The following is a 14,182-nucleotide window of genomic DNA, read 5'->3' as shown; positions in this document are numbered from 1 at the left end:
TATGTGATGCTGATGCTGGAAGCTGGAGACACAGAAGCATATTTGCTCTGTGCTGGACTCAGAGTGGTGACTTGGAGCTTCCCTGGCTTTGGGCGTCCCTTGGGGAAGCAAGATCTGTTTGGGTGTTAATTATAGGAAATAAATAACTATGTATGCTAAAGACAGCACAGTCTCTACTGACCTTCATCCCAAGGCAAGTGAACCCTGGGTAAATGCAGGCACCCTTGGCACCTCTCACTGCTCATGAAATAGAGGTTGCACACAACGATACAGTTGCAGGAAATGAGAATCTTCAACTGTCAACAAACCTATGCTGTTTACAGCATGAAGATAAAAAGGGTTCATACTGCTCGAGTTATTTAAGAAACAAAAATATTATCAAAACTCACTTTTACTACATTATCCCCGGACTGCCCATTGTTACGTAAACAATCCAGACAAATAGCAATCTGTGGGTCACTCCTGTGATAGTCTTTATCATCTTGATTTTCATCTCCATTTTCATCATCTTTGGGATCTTCAGATTTTGGATTTTCTTCTGCATAAATAAAATGAAATAAAACATACTATTTACACATATTCCACAACCTTCAAACAAACGGACTAAGAATGAAATCCACAGCATGCTTACTAAGCAGTAAGTTGTACTGAAACCAGTGAGGCATAACTCAGTGCGGTGGTGCCGAGTGTTCCTTCTTTGTGTTGTGGCAGTTGCACATGCAGTCACAAATAGGTCTATTTTATCTATTCTGCTGTTCAATATCTTCACAAGACTGCTATGGGAGGTTTTTTGGGTTTGGGAGGGAGATGCCATCGGTATGCTGATGACAATAACACCCAATTCTATTTCTCTTTTTTCAAATAGCAGATTACAGATTTTGACAAAAAACAAAAGCCCAAATCCTTTCCTTATGTATGCCCATGTGAAACATTTCAGATGCACAAGAATGCTCCTAGGAGGTATAACTGGATAAAAAACATTAGAAACAGCATAACATATATTCTCTATATGCACAACTATGTAGACAACCAACTCTAGAAGCTAAGCATTTTACCGTATGATGTGTATAAATAAGCCATGTAACTAATAGCTGCAAGAGTTAACTCCAAGGGAAAAAGCAACAGCTGAACATACAGGTATAGTTTTGCGAGCACTGACTCTCATGCAGCTTTTGACGTCTGAAATTAAAATACAATGGATCTTATCGAAACGTTACTTTTAAAAAATCAAGGATGTAATTACCATCTCCATTTTCTTGAGGTTTGTTTTTCTTCCAGAATTCAGTCTCACGGTATAGTTCTTCTAGTTCACAACAAAAAAGGAGCATGATATTTCAGTTCAGTTATGCTGGAATATCAACAGGATTGCAAAGAAAAGAAAGCAAGCAACCAAATGAAGAGGGGGATACTTACGTTCTCGAAGCCCTGGGACCAACTTAAATATAATTTCCTCTAATGTGTTATCCAGCCTGAAGAGAGATAAACAGAAAGAAAACAAGTCTTTTGACGTCTTTAAAAAAGTTATCCTTTTTTTTTAAATCTAGCTGATAACAAATTTTATAAACATGCATTGTAGAACTTGAAAGGAAACGAGGAAGAAAACCTTCAGAACACTGTTTTTGACAGCAATTATTTAAGATACAAATTTCCCAAACAACTATACAGAGATATTTAAACATTGTCTGTGATCCCAAAGTACCTTCCTACGGACAAGACTAGCCACAGAATGCCTGGCCTTGCCTCCTTCTAATCAACCTCTGCTGGAAATTCTACCACTAGTTGCAATTGTATTGAGAATGTATGGAGCCAAAAAATATTGACAGACAAATAAAAAAGAATGTAGGGGGAATAGAGTACCATTTTTTTCTTTGTCCACTAAATGTATCAAAAATTTTTTTCTGGTATGTGTGTGTATATATCGGGGGGGGGGGGATTACAGTTTTCAGAAGAAAGATCTCCAGAGAAGAAAAGTATAATAATTCTCTTATGGCAGTAATCTGTACAAAGCAAAAACTACACACAACAGAAAAATGTGTAGTTTGGCTCATTATCCTATAATGCTAAAGGGACTTTATTTGCCCCTTTAAAATTTGTCTGCAAACTTCCCCTAAAAATAACATGGTCACATTCCTGTAATTTAGGTTTAGGCTGTTCAGCCTCCCCGCCTAACAGCTGATGTATGTGGTAGCACAGCAGCCATCGCCAGTTTCCCCCACATCCTCCAGCCCCCAGCCAGAAGCAGTACTTTTGATCAGGATTGGAGAGAGACTGGCAGAAAGGGCATTTAAAGGGTGTTTAGACCTTACGTAATTTTCACTTGTGTGCATGGGGTGCCGGAATGTAACCCCTGCGTAAGTGGGGAATTAAAGGGATGGAGGGTCGTATGAGAAGCTTCAGGACTGGTCCCTATGAGCAGCTGATTGATCTAAAGGATAGACCTTCCCCTCAAACAGATCAGATTGCAAAACTCTTCTGGAAAAAGGCAATCCATAAAAATCTACTGACTCTCCTGTCCACTTACCAGTACAGAGCCAATAGACCAGTTTTGTCCTAAGCTAGTAGCAAACCACAGACAGACAAGTTGCATTAACTGCCATTGATTGTTATGAACTGGATAGTATTCATGCTCAGTTACTAATATTATATATATTTTATTACAGTTTTGATGTACTTGTGCTGAAATGGGATTTCTAATGAACATTAAAAGTGAAGGTAGTCATGAAATATAACAAAATGAGGACACGCAGCAGATATTTCACCTGTACTGTCGTCTGTGAGCACAGTTTTGCAGCTGTACTAACAGATGAGCACAGAACAATTTCAATGCTGGTTCAAGCCATTAGTCCTGCCTCACCTGCTTCCTTCTTTGCTGCCGCCTCCACCTCATGCAACTGGAAAGAAATAAAAATAATTCCCTGCAACTGAGTGCCTGAGGTGAAAGCATCTCAGATACAGTGGCTTCAGAAGGAACTTGTGCTACAGATTATAAGGGAATTGAAATCATTCAGAAGAGGCTCCCTGTAGGTAGCCATTCATGACCCAAGTCATTCACTTTCTCCTGCCAGTGGGGGTAGCAGCAGTACTGACCAAGGGAGAAGGCTGTTGGTGTGATCCAGCATATATGTCTTTTCCCACAGTTTCTTACTACTCTACATACAGTAATGCTACCTTGCAACTTAGCATAAGAATAGTTCTGGAAATCTGGGCTTCCTGTTCTTTAGCAACAGAAGATAGTTCTGTGCATCTCTTTAACAATCAGTAAAATCTAGGACATAGATCTTGTTGCAGTGAAACCGTGTTGCAACTCAACCATTGAAACCAACAAAACACATTATATATCCACCTTCCAGTATGACCACTTGGTTTGGGGAGGTTTTTTTTTTCCTTTTTACATCTTAACCTCTTCTCCCACTATAGAAGTATCCATTAATAGTCATATTTGAAAAGTAAGAGGAAAGAAGGTGAAAAACCCTGCAGATTCAGCAAAAGAAAAAGGGAGCAAAGAAGCAGAAACAGCCATGATCTCTTGGCATTATTTTCCCAAGGATATTTCCCTACTTGCTTCCCCATTACAAACAGGCACCTCATTTTCTTCCAAGCCCATGATTACGTAGTCTGATCCTCCTACATGTTAGTTTTCTGTATGCTCTCCTACCCTATCCCTAATCTCAAGGACATTTAAAGTTCTTGTGATTTTTGTTTGTTTAAAAGGCCATTTGGGTGCACCAGTTAGTTTTTTGTTTTTAGAAAGAAACTGAACTGATGTCATTACACTGCACTGCATAAAAGACAATTATTTTGCACTGCTAGGAGAAGAGGAGCAGGCAGGCAAGTAAGGTAAAAAGACATGATTACACACACTATTATCATGGGATTGCATCCTGGTCAATCTGAAAGCTTGGAGCATTACTGCCACTCAGCATAGATGCAATAATGAGTTGTATGGACCAATGGTCAGACTCGGTATGGTAGCGTTCTATATTTCTGTAGGTAGCCAATCACGTCAAAAGGCAATTTAAGACAAACTCTCTCCACTGAAATAATTTGTATTTAATATCTTCTTACCGTAACATTTCTAATGGATTGGTCTCATGGACTTGATTGCCACATCTGGGACAGTCATTGCTTTCTTCGAAGTGCTGCACAATACAACTCTTACAAACTACAAAATCAAGTAAGAAATAGGTATTAGAAAAAAATGTAAATTGGATGGATGAATGATTTCTGAATGCTATCATTTAAAAGAACATGCCCACACCTATCACAAGTACATCCCAAGTTCCTTCCTGCCTTCTTCATATAGTGTTGGGATTTTCTTTCTAGCACACCTGGTAAAATCTGCTGACTTCTCTAAACTGATTTGCATGTGCTCTCAAAATTCAAATCCAAGAAGAAGCTAGGAGCTCCATTTGCACAGAGCATGCAAGGAGATTCAGATAGGCTGCAGAGCTCTCTTTTAATGTAAACTGAAGTGATTCTTTTCAAAATAACTTAAAAATTTAAAGCCAGGACAGGGAACTGAGACTCCCCAGACGTTGTTGAACTACAGCTCTCACCATCACAGGCCATTGGCCACAGTCCCAACATCTGGAGGGCCACAGGTTACCCAACACTGATTTAAAGTAACAATCAAGATTTATCATACCAATTTAGGGAAAACACAAAGCAAAGCTTCTGGATTTGGGGAAGAGACAGATTTATGTTGCACGTGTGCCTGCATTATTTATTTAAATATTTTAATTCAGCATTTTCTCTTCCATCAAAGCAGCCAACAGCAACATTAAGGAAAACCTCCCACAGTATCTGAAATTCTGTGTCCCTTCAGTGGATACCACCAGGTGTAAAGGGGAGAAATAAGTCTCCAAATACTTGCAGTAGACATGTTCAGGGAAGCTACCATTGGCTTTAACTTCCAGGTACATGTCCACCATGACCCAATTTGGACATCATGCTAAACCATGATTTAGTGTGATGTTCACAAGCTGAAATGAGCCCTGGACTTCTCCCAAGTACCTGGGAATAGAACTTTGCTAATGTTTACTTTCAGTTTCTTCTAATCTTAGTTTAATCTGTGAACCAGATATTGTGAGTTATAACAAACTGGTGAATTTCCAAACAAGCCCACTTCAAACCATAGCTTCCAAAGCCTTTCCCCCCTTTTAACTGATCAGTCAGCTATAATCATGATTCTTGGTTTGCACACAGTAATAGACAGAGATCAAGGGGAAACTGAAAATAAATGTTTTTGGTCATTCTCCCACCCAAACTGGATGGGAGAACATGAGGCTTGCTCATGTTAGTTCTGCATGTGATGCTAAACTAGGTATGTGGAACCTGAGTCAGTCTACATGTTAATTCTCTCCTCTTTCCTCACCATTAGCCGTTCTGGGCAGGGCTGATGGGACTCTGAATCCAACATGTGGACTACAGATTATCCACCACTGATTCAGCATGACATATGAATGTGGTGCATGTACATTTATATATACACAAACCCCTTTAATATTACACTTATCCATCACTCTTTCACTGGTATACATGTGGCAAACATGCTTACACATGAAGGTGACCTAGAATGTAAATCAGGACACTACTTAATTCTTTCTGAGTGGAGGTCTCAAAAACGCAAGAATGAAAAGTTTATGGGTGCTACCTATCAATTTGTAGGACCATTAGGAGCATTTTATTAAAACTACCCATCAAGTGAATTTAAACCTTGTACAGGATTGGCCTGTCAGTCCCACTTCATGACATTTTTGTTTTTAGCAAAAACTTCAGCAGTTTCGTGGCTTGTCAAAATGTAACTACTGAACAAAGTTCTTTAAAACAACTTTTTTTTTTTGCTTCTTTTAAGTTGAAGGCACAGGTAGATCTAAGAAAAAATATAGAATCCAAACTATGTCAACTTCCAGAAAGAACACAGTACCCTGGTATTCTGTGACACTTTTGTCACAGGCATAGCTCAACTATTTAAACTTGCTTCAACTCTTTGAAATTTCTGGTATTAAGGAATAACTGTGATATATTCTGTAAGTGATACTGTTTGAATATTTGAAGTGTATGCTATAGATACTATAATGGTGTATATTATGCAATAGTATAATGATGCATAAATTTTTATGTCTTGGTTTTAAAATTATGTTGTGTAGTGGCTGGAGTGTGGGACTAGCATCAGTCAGATCCAGGTCAAACCCCACTCAGCCATGAAACACTAAGTGACCTTGGCCCAGTCACTATCTCACAGTCTACCTCGCAGAGTTGTTGTGTGAGGATAAAATGGAGAACCATGCTGGTTGCCTTGAGCTCCTTGGGGGAAAGGCAGAGCATAAATGTAGTAAATAAGATAAAATAAATAATTGGAGCAAAGACCATTTTGTTATGCCTCACATAATTCTACTTACAAGTATGGAGGCACTCAGTTACTGTTGTTGGTTTGATAAGATATCCTTTACAGATACAACAGGTGATATGGGGATTGAAATCTTTCACAAAGTGCTTCCTCTGGGTAGCCATTCGTGGCACAGGCTGCGGCAATAAAATGGTTTGGACCCGATCCGTGAATCTGGAAGGCGAAGGTGGCAGGATCACAGGAGCCGGTGAGCTGCCCTGCGCAGCTGGACTTCTCCAGGCATTTGATCAAAATCCAAGGGTCCTCAGGGGGTCACGATTCCTAACCTCTGCTTCTTTTTAGAGTTAGACATCTTTGAGCCCTGTAGCACACACACAAAAAAAAACGAAAATAAAACCCAGGAAATGGAAGTCTGACAACAGAGATGATCCCGCAGCCACATCGCAAACACAAAAGATGTTTGAACTGGCCAGAGGAAGGAAGAAATGCCTGCAACATTTGCATGCTCGTTGAAGTTAGTAAGGAAAAACAGGAGGTAGGGAGCGCCTAAGAGCTTCTGATAAGAACTCAGAGGTATAAGAGAAACCTCGAAGCTGGCAGTAGGCTTGTCTCTCCCCTGAGAAGCTGAGGGAGGGGGCTGCTCAGTTTCCTTCCAACAGTCAAGCCCCTTCCATAAACGGGGTGAGCAGGAGAGTTTGTTTCTTCCCTAGTTGTTTTGTAAAGCTATTTACTCTCTCTCCCCCCCCCGCAATTTATGGTCTCACAGCTTGGTCCCGGTCTCAGGGCTGCTCCTCGGGCTCCCCCTCTCTTTTAAGGCACCCGACGCCCCGCAGGCGCTCCCCACTCCGCCCTGCGCGCCTCTCCTCTTCAGTTTCTCATACCTGGCGCTACCCCCGGCCCGCTCGCCTGCCGGCGAAAGAGAAAGGGAAAGAGCAGGCGCGCCCGGCCTGCGTCTGACTGAGGCCGACGGGACGGCCCCCAAGCGAGCCTTCCTCCGTCGCCTGGGCCACGCCGTCGCTGCGCGCGCACGACGGGCTCTCAACCAGGGCTCACCTGGCCTCCTCCCCAGAGCCTCCTTTCAGCCTTGAGGCAGAAACGGAGCGCGCCTGAGCACGTGCAGAGTGCTTTTCCTTCCGCGCTGACCAAGAACCACTTGAACCGCAGCGCGTGCGCGGTTGTAGGGATCTGGCTAGGGCGCAGACAGCCGGTCGCCCAAGCCCGGCTTCCTTTTGGCTCAGAAGCCCGGAGGCTAAAACACAACACTTGCATTCTCAGCAAGACTGCTCAACACCGGTCTTCATAGAAGCCAACTCCAGGGGCCGGGTACCTTCGACCCGCTTAAAATATTTGTGGGCGTTGTACCCCCAAAGTTGATGGGCATTGCCATTCAAATGTGGGGTGTGTGCAGAACAGGGCTTAACTGTCCCTCCCATATTTTACTCAAGTTAGCATCCCTGCCAGTCTTCATTTGATTGGTATGAGGCAGGCGTGAGTTTAGGTCAGAGATCAGGTTTGCAGATAGCCTTGAATCCTGGCATCTCTCCTGGGCTCTGCCTTTAGAAAAAGGCACAAGGTATTACTTTTCCCTTAACCGCATCCAGCAAGCGTTGACAGAAAAACACTCCCTTGAGCACCTGTAGAATGGAGCGAGGATGCTAGTGGTTTGGTAGGCGCTGCTGCTATCAGATATGTGGGGCAGAGCCCTAGAGATAGCTAGTGCTGTCGCCCCACCCTACCCCAAACGTATTAGAGAAAGAGTCCCCTTTCATTCCAGATCACATTGCTATCAACTGCACCTGTCTGAACAAGAGTCCAAGTAGCACAAACTGGAAGTTGCCATCTCCACACTGTAACAAATCACACTTCACTGGCTTTCCCCTCCAGGAAAAGCACCTTCTGAAGGGCATCCCTTGCAGTGGGGAAGCATCCCTTTCCCTGCCAAATTATTCAAGAAGGTGAATACTGGGAGGACAGCAACTTCCCTCCTCACTCCCAAGAGAGAATGAATGGGCTTTTTGTGGCAATAAAATATGAATGTTTTTAAAATTATGTAGAAATGGCTGCTCCGCTTGCCGTTAAAAAGTGAAGCATTTCGTCACAAGCTTGAAACAAAAACACCTATTTTCCTTCGTTAAATCTTGGATGAAATGCAAGCCATAAAACATTTCAAAATATTACAGCGGAGTTGTGTCTATGTATAATTAAACAATCCATACCAGATCGCTACTGTTGTTGCCCTGTTCAGTTTTGAACTTGCCAACCTAAAATAAAAGCTTCCCAAACAAGGAACTCTTTTGGGATATCCATACATTTTAAAAATCAAAATAGCCTGAAGTACTGAATTCAATCTTTTCTTGATCATTCAAGTTTATTTTAAATACTGTAGCTGCGTATATGTAATGCTGAAGTATAATCCCTAAATTCCTTTACCCCCCCCCCAATTACTTCTACCTGCATTCACCTTCCTTTCCTCTACTGCCTTCATTACATCTGTTTGTAGACTGCAAGCCCAACTGAGGCAGAGATTGATTGGTGCACTTGTTTTTTAAGGAGAATATGCATGGAGACACTTTGGCCCATATAATAACTGCACAACATACTCTAATACATTCTCTATTTAAATAATGGGAATGTACACAAGGAACTGCTACATGTTTGATTCAGCAGTGATATTTAAACAGGCTAATTATTGGAGACCTGCTTGTCCCTTGGCTGTGAATTACTATTTCGGTACTAAGTACACATTTGTTACACACGGTGACAGGATACTGTGCTCATTATGGTATAATTTGGGGACAGAACAGTATACATAAATGTAGCTGATATGTAAACATACCTGATGCTATGTTCTAAACCTTAATATATTTAAAGAAAAAATACAATTGTTTTCAGTGTGGTTTCTGATTGTGTAAAATTGTTTGTCGGAGTAAAGCCACTACAGACAGACAGACAGACAGACGGACAGACAGCAGTAACAATGTGTCTGGCTGAAATCATGCAGATGTGTTGTCTCTACCAAAATTAGCCAGCTGTATGACTGCATGAAAAACTTCCCTTTTCAGGAAATTTGTCGTCTAAGGGTAATGGAAGAACTGCATCTCCAGCTGCGTTGCTGCCAATAAGCCTCCATTCCCCTTTTTTAAAATAATAAAAAAAACCACAACTCCATATTAGTCAGGCAACTTGACAATTAATTAGCCACCTTTCTACAGTCCACATAAAACATAAAAACAGTAATATAAAACCAGCACCACGAAACAATAAACAAACAAAACAAAAACCAAAAAAACAGAAGCAGCAACAGGAAAGTTGCAAAAACAGTCAACACTGTGACTCTCAATTGATGGTGGAGGAAAACCCCAAGATCAGCTATGGTGTATTATGTTAGTTATAAAACCAGAAAAGTAGCTTCACCTGCAGACCATTTCCAGCTTTTTTCGGAAGGCACATGTCCCTAAACTGCAAGAATAGAGCAAGGAATATGAAAAGACTAAACCTATTGTACACTTCAGTTGTTTTATCACCCCGATACTTTTCGACCATAATACAGCTCTTTTTAAAATCTCATACAGGCTTGAAAGAGCTATACTTTAAAGAGAAAGTATATAATATAGAACTATCAGACAAAGATTTATAGAATAGAATAACACTTAAAAATTACGTCTCAAATAATGAAATATTTGTCCCATACAACTCAGATGCAATTTATTTAGCCTGGCTTCGCCTAAGGTACAAGAGGATTATGGTGTCAGCTGAAGCAGAAATTTGCTTTCCCTTGAAATCAGTGGACCAGTGGATGCATTTAGGATTAGGGTGTGTACGTATAACTTTGATCATGACCTAAACATGTAGCATAAACAGATACATACACACTATCCTGGTTATTGCTAAATGTCTGGTACACTGGTCCTACAGTAGAAATTACATTAGGGATTAGCTCTAATAGTTGTTCTGTATTTGCTTTGCTTTGCAGACCACAAAACTGGTTTGATTACTAACTTTCACATATGTTATTGGGACTTATTGCTCTATCTATGCTATACTTATCTTGATCCCAAACTTTCATTGTCAATTCTAATTTCTAACTCCATATATGCCTACCGTTAAATGTCTCTGTTCTTGATACGTTTGATCCCATTAAAGGGACAAAAGTAAATCTAAACCATTGCCTTAAAAACAAAATCTTTCAAACATGCTATCTACTGCAAATGTCTATACTAGTTAAAGGGCAGGACACTGGATTTTGACTGAATTTCATGGCAACTTGTCATGGCATGAAGGGAATTTGTACAGACAAGCAAGTTTATGTCTAGGATTGCAAATTAACTGAAGAAACCCTTTTTGACTTCTCATAGAAGTTTTTATGTACATGGAAAAGGAAGCTTTCAGTTAATCATGTGATTTTTTTTATTATTCACTTGGCAAATAATGCAACTTTAATTGATTGGAAAACCCCCCTCTGTGGGTTGTAGTTGACTATTCAGATGTCAGTCCTAGAAGGTATTTGATAAATTATTTCAGAACAATGTTTGTGAAGCAAAACTTCATTTTTATTTTGATGCATTCCTATTGCAAGACATGCCATCTTCAAAAATACATTACCTTCTGTGTAAGTACTTTTTATAAGTAGCTATTAAACATTTTTTTAAAAAAACAACCACCCCAATTTAAAAATAAATTAGAATTGGTATGCAATTCTAATTGTAGCAAAAGCTAGAATAAATTGGCACCTTAGTGTCATATGCTAACTCGCAGCACAATCCTGTGCATGTTTACTCAGAAGTAAGGCACCGTGTACAGTGAGAATTACTCCTTGAAATATGACTCTAGAGTTGCAGCCTTAATTAAACACTCAAGGAATAACAGTAAAATTAGCACATTTTCACCCATCTACTGTATGCTTAAAATTAGTTCATTTGAGTTAATTGTCACATATAAATGCCTCCGGATTGTGAAAAGCCAACAATGTAGTGCTTTCAGACAAAGAGTACTCAGACTGTGTGATAGCAAGCCTCCTTAAGTCTAGGGAAAATGGTAAAAAGCCCCTTTCAAAGCCACTCTGACTAAATCTATTTTTAAATTAAAGTTTTATTGTGTTTGCTTTTAGATGCTTTTTGATTGTTTTAAAACATTTTAAGTAGGTTTGTTCGCTTTTTAAATGTATTGCTCTATCACACGTGTGTTTGCTGCTCTGGGCTGCTTTGTGAGGAAGGGCAGGATATAAATTTAATAAATAAAGGGAACATAGGGCTTGCCCTATTCCCCTAAGACAGCATATAAAGGAATCTCTTCATTATTTTGTGTATTTTTTAAAATACCTGCATCTAGAGAGCTATTTTAAGCATATCCAATTATTTATTTTACTTTTCTAAGTGCTGCCACCCCAATTTTACACCACAAGAACAAAACAGTAACCAATGTACCACTGCTTGTTTTCATTTTCCAGGTTCACAGGAGCGAAGTTCATATACCTTTCGTACAGAATTGCGGAGGTTGTCATTACCTAGCTACAAATTTGTCCATAATTTCTAATGATCAATTGCATCACAAATTGAGCACTATTGTCTCCAGAATCTCTTCTCCAGCTTATAAGGTTAAATGAGATTCTGCACTGTCAGCATTCAACAGGCGCAGCATGCAAAAGCCAGCTGATTTGTTAGGTACACGCACTCAAGCTCTTTATCATTAATCCCTTACTCTCAATAAAACTCTTGATTGGTTGTCGAGAAAAAGCACAGGCAGCCACGTTAGTTCGTATGTTCCAAAATCTACAGTAATGCCAACCAGTGTCGTAAAATAAGCGAGCAGGCTTTTGAGTTCTTCAGAGCCGCTTAGCATGCTGGAGGTTAAGCAGACTTTGAAAGATGGATGGCCGTTTGTCCTGGGTGCTTTAGCTGCAATTCCTATATTGTAGGGGGTTGGAGAATATGACTCTTGGGGGTCCCTTCCAATTCTGAGATTCTATAAAAACAGGAGAAGGGGTGGGGGAGAAGCTGGCGTGATGGTAAAGAAAGCCATAAAGTCTACAGCTGTCTGAATGGCTTTCTCGAACAGCATAATCCTATACATGTTGTTGCAGAGGTACGTCTCACAGTATTCAGTGGGCCTTATTATCCAATACTGTAAGTGTGTTTCAGACTGCGGCCAAAATAAACTATAACACACCACAAAACAATATAACTAGGGTACTAACAAAAAGCAGCAGCTGACTGCTGCCTCTTCCTTCCCCAATGCCTATCTGTGTGGTCCAAGAAGAAGAAGAGTTTGGATTTGATATCCCGCTTTATCACTACCCGAAGGAGTCTCAAAGCGGCTAACATTCTCCTTTCCCTTCCTCCCCTACAACAAATACTCTGTGAGGTGAGTGAGGCTGAGAGACTTCAGAGAAGTGTGACTGGCCCAAGGTCACCCAGCAGCTGCATGTGGAAGACCGGGAAGCGAACCCGGTTCCCCAGATTACGAATCTACCGCTCTTAACCACTACACCACACTGGCTCCAAGTTTTACAGTTTCAAAGGTAGTTCACGGAGGTAAGTGGTGCCCACTGGTGCCCACTGGGTAGGGTAAAAGGTAAGGACTGGTGCCCACTGGGTAGGGTAAAAGGTAAGGAGGCCAGAGACAATTATGGGCAGAGCCAGCTAATGTTAGCTTCGTCTTCCTCCTTTCTGCTGCATTTTAGAAAGGCAACACTTGAGACTGAGGAAGAAGCCGATAGCCAGTGCCACCCTCTAGTCCTTCTGAATCTGGCCCATGGATTGTCCGGGAATCAACGTGTTTTTACATGTAGAATGTGTCCTTTTATTTCATAGAATCATAGAGTTGGAATAGTCCACAAGGGCCATCGAGTCCAACCCCCTGCCAAGCAGGAAACACCATCAGAGCACTCCTGACATATGGTTGTCAAGCCTCTGCTTAAAGACCCCCAAAGAAGGAGACTCCACCACACTCCTTGGCAGCAAATTCCACTGTCGAACAGCTCTTACTGTCAGGAAGTTCTTCCTAATGTTTAGGTGGAATCTTCTTTCTTGTAGTTTGGATCCATTGCTCCGTGTCCGCTTCTCTGGAGCAGCAGAAAACAACCTTTCTCCCTCCTCTATATGACATCCTTTTATATATTTGAACATGGCTATCATATCACCCCTTAACCTCCTCTTCTCCAGGCTAAACATGCCCAGCTCCCTTAAAATGCATCTCTGGGTTATTTGTGGGGCAAAGGATTTCGCTCATCCCCCCCCCTCCCGCCAAATATAGTCCGGCCCACCACATGGTCTGAGGGACGGTGGACTGGCCCGCGGCTGAAAAAGGTTGCTGACCCCTGCTGTAGTCTGGCTGTAGGGAGGGAGGTAGACAGGTGGGGCTGGCTGAGAGAAGACTGGGTTTGGTGGGGCAGGGTCCGCTTCCTTGAATGGACCAGCCTCCCTTGCTTATGGTTGTGCATTCATTCTTCTTTGGTTTGTGTTCTGATGTTCACACCTTTAGTGTTTTCTACAGACCAGTCCTCAGGATTCTAGTCAACAGGGGGTGGGGGAGATGAAGAGAAAGCACAGAAACAATGAAAGGTGTTGGGAGGTTGAAAAAGTGATTACTAATAAAGAGGGGTGTGTTTGTATGTGTGTTTTCAGATCCTTCCCAGTGCCCCTCCTGCCTGAATCAGGGATAAGCCATGAAAACAAGCTTCTGAAGGGAGCAAGTACTCAAAAAGAGGTGAAATGGCCTTCCTTTTTGCTCCCAAAGCAAGGCCAAAGGACTGAGCGAGGTTTCTTCCTGATGGTAGGGGCTTGGGTGTGCATGTGGGCAGTATATGCTTTTCAGACAATCACAGTGATAGTGATG

At 41.4% G+C, this 14,182-nt stretch overlaps 2 protein-coding genes across 9 annotated transcripts in view; one reads left to right on the top strand and one right to left on the bottom strand.

Annotated features, from left to right (window-relative positions):
• The window catches only part of ANKRD1 (ankyrin repeat domain 1), a 190,615-nt gene that overhangs the window by 110,942 nt on the left and 65,491 nt on the right, over nt 1-14,182 (top strand). The window lies entirely within an intron of this gene.
• Nucleotides 1-14,182, bottom strand: part of PCGF5 (polycomb group ring finger 5) — a 39,838-nt gene that overhangs the window by 14,930 nt on the left and 10,726 nt on the right. For 4 of the 8 annotated variants that reach the window (XR_014526191.1, XM_083503243.1, XM_083503241.1 and 1 more), the window contains exons 2-6: nt 6,402-6,710; nt 4,066-4,162; nt 1,414-1,469; nt 1,244-1,303; nt 390-538 (exon numbers count right to left, since the gene is read on the bottom strand). Coding sequence is in view for 7 of the 8 variants with exons in the window: in XM_083503243.1 (XP_083359369.1) it covers nt 390-538; nt 1,244-1,303; nt 1,414-1,469; nt 4,066-4,162; nt 6,402-6,513 (474 nt within the window). In the remaining variant the exon portion in view is untranslated. Of the gene's footprint in view, nt 1-389; nt 539-1,243; nt 1,304-1,413; nt 1,470-4,065; nt 4,163-6,401; nt 6,711-7,113; nt 7,522-14,182 lie in introns of those variants that run through there. The other 4 variants (XM_083503240.1, XM_083503242.1, XM_083503245.1 and 1 more) reach the window with 4 other exon arrangements.

Source organism: Podarcis liolepis, assembly GCF_965112155.1.
Source record: "Podarcis liolepis genome assembly, chromosome: 5".
Taxonomy (NCBI): Eukaryota; Metazoa; Chordata; class Lepidosauria; order Squamata; family Lacertidae; genus Podarcis; species Podarcis liolepis.
The sequence above is the reverse complement of the archived record's forward strand: the minus strand, read 5'-3'. Positions and strand labels throughout refer to the sequence as shown.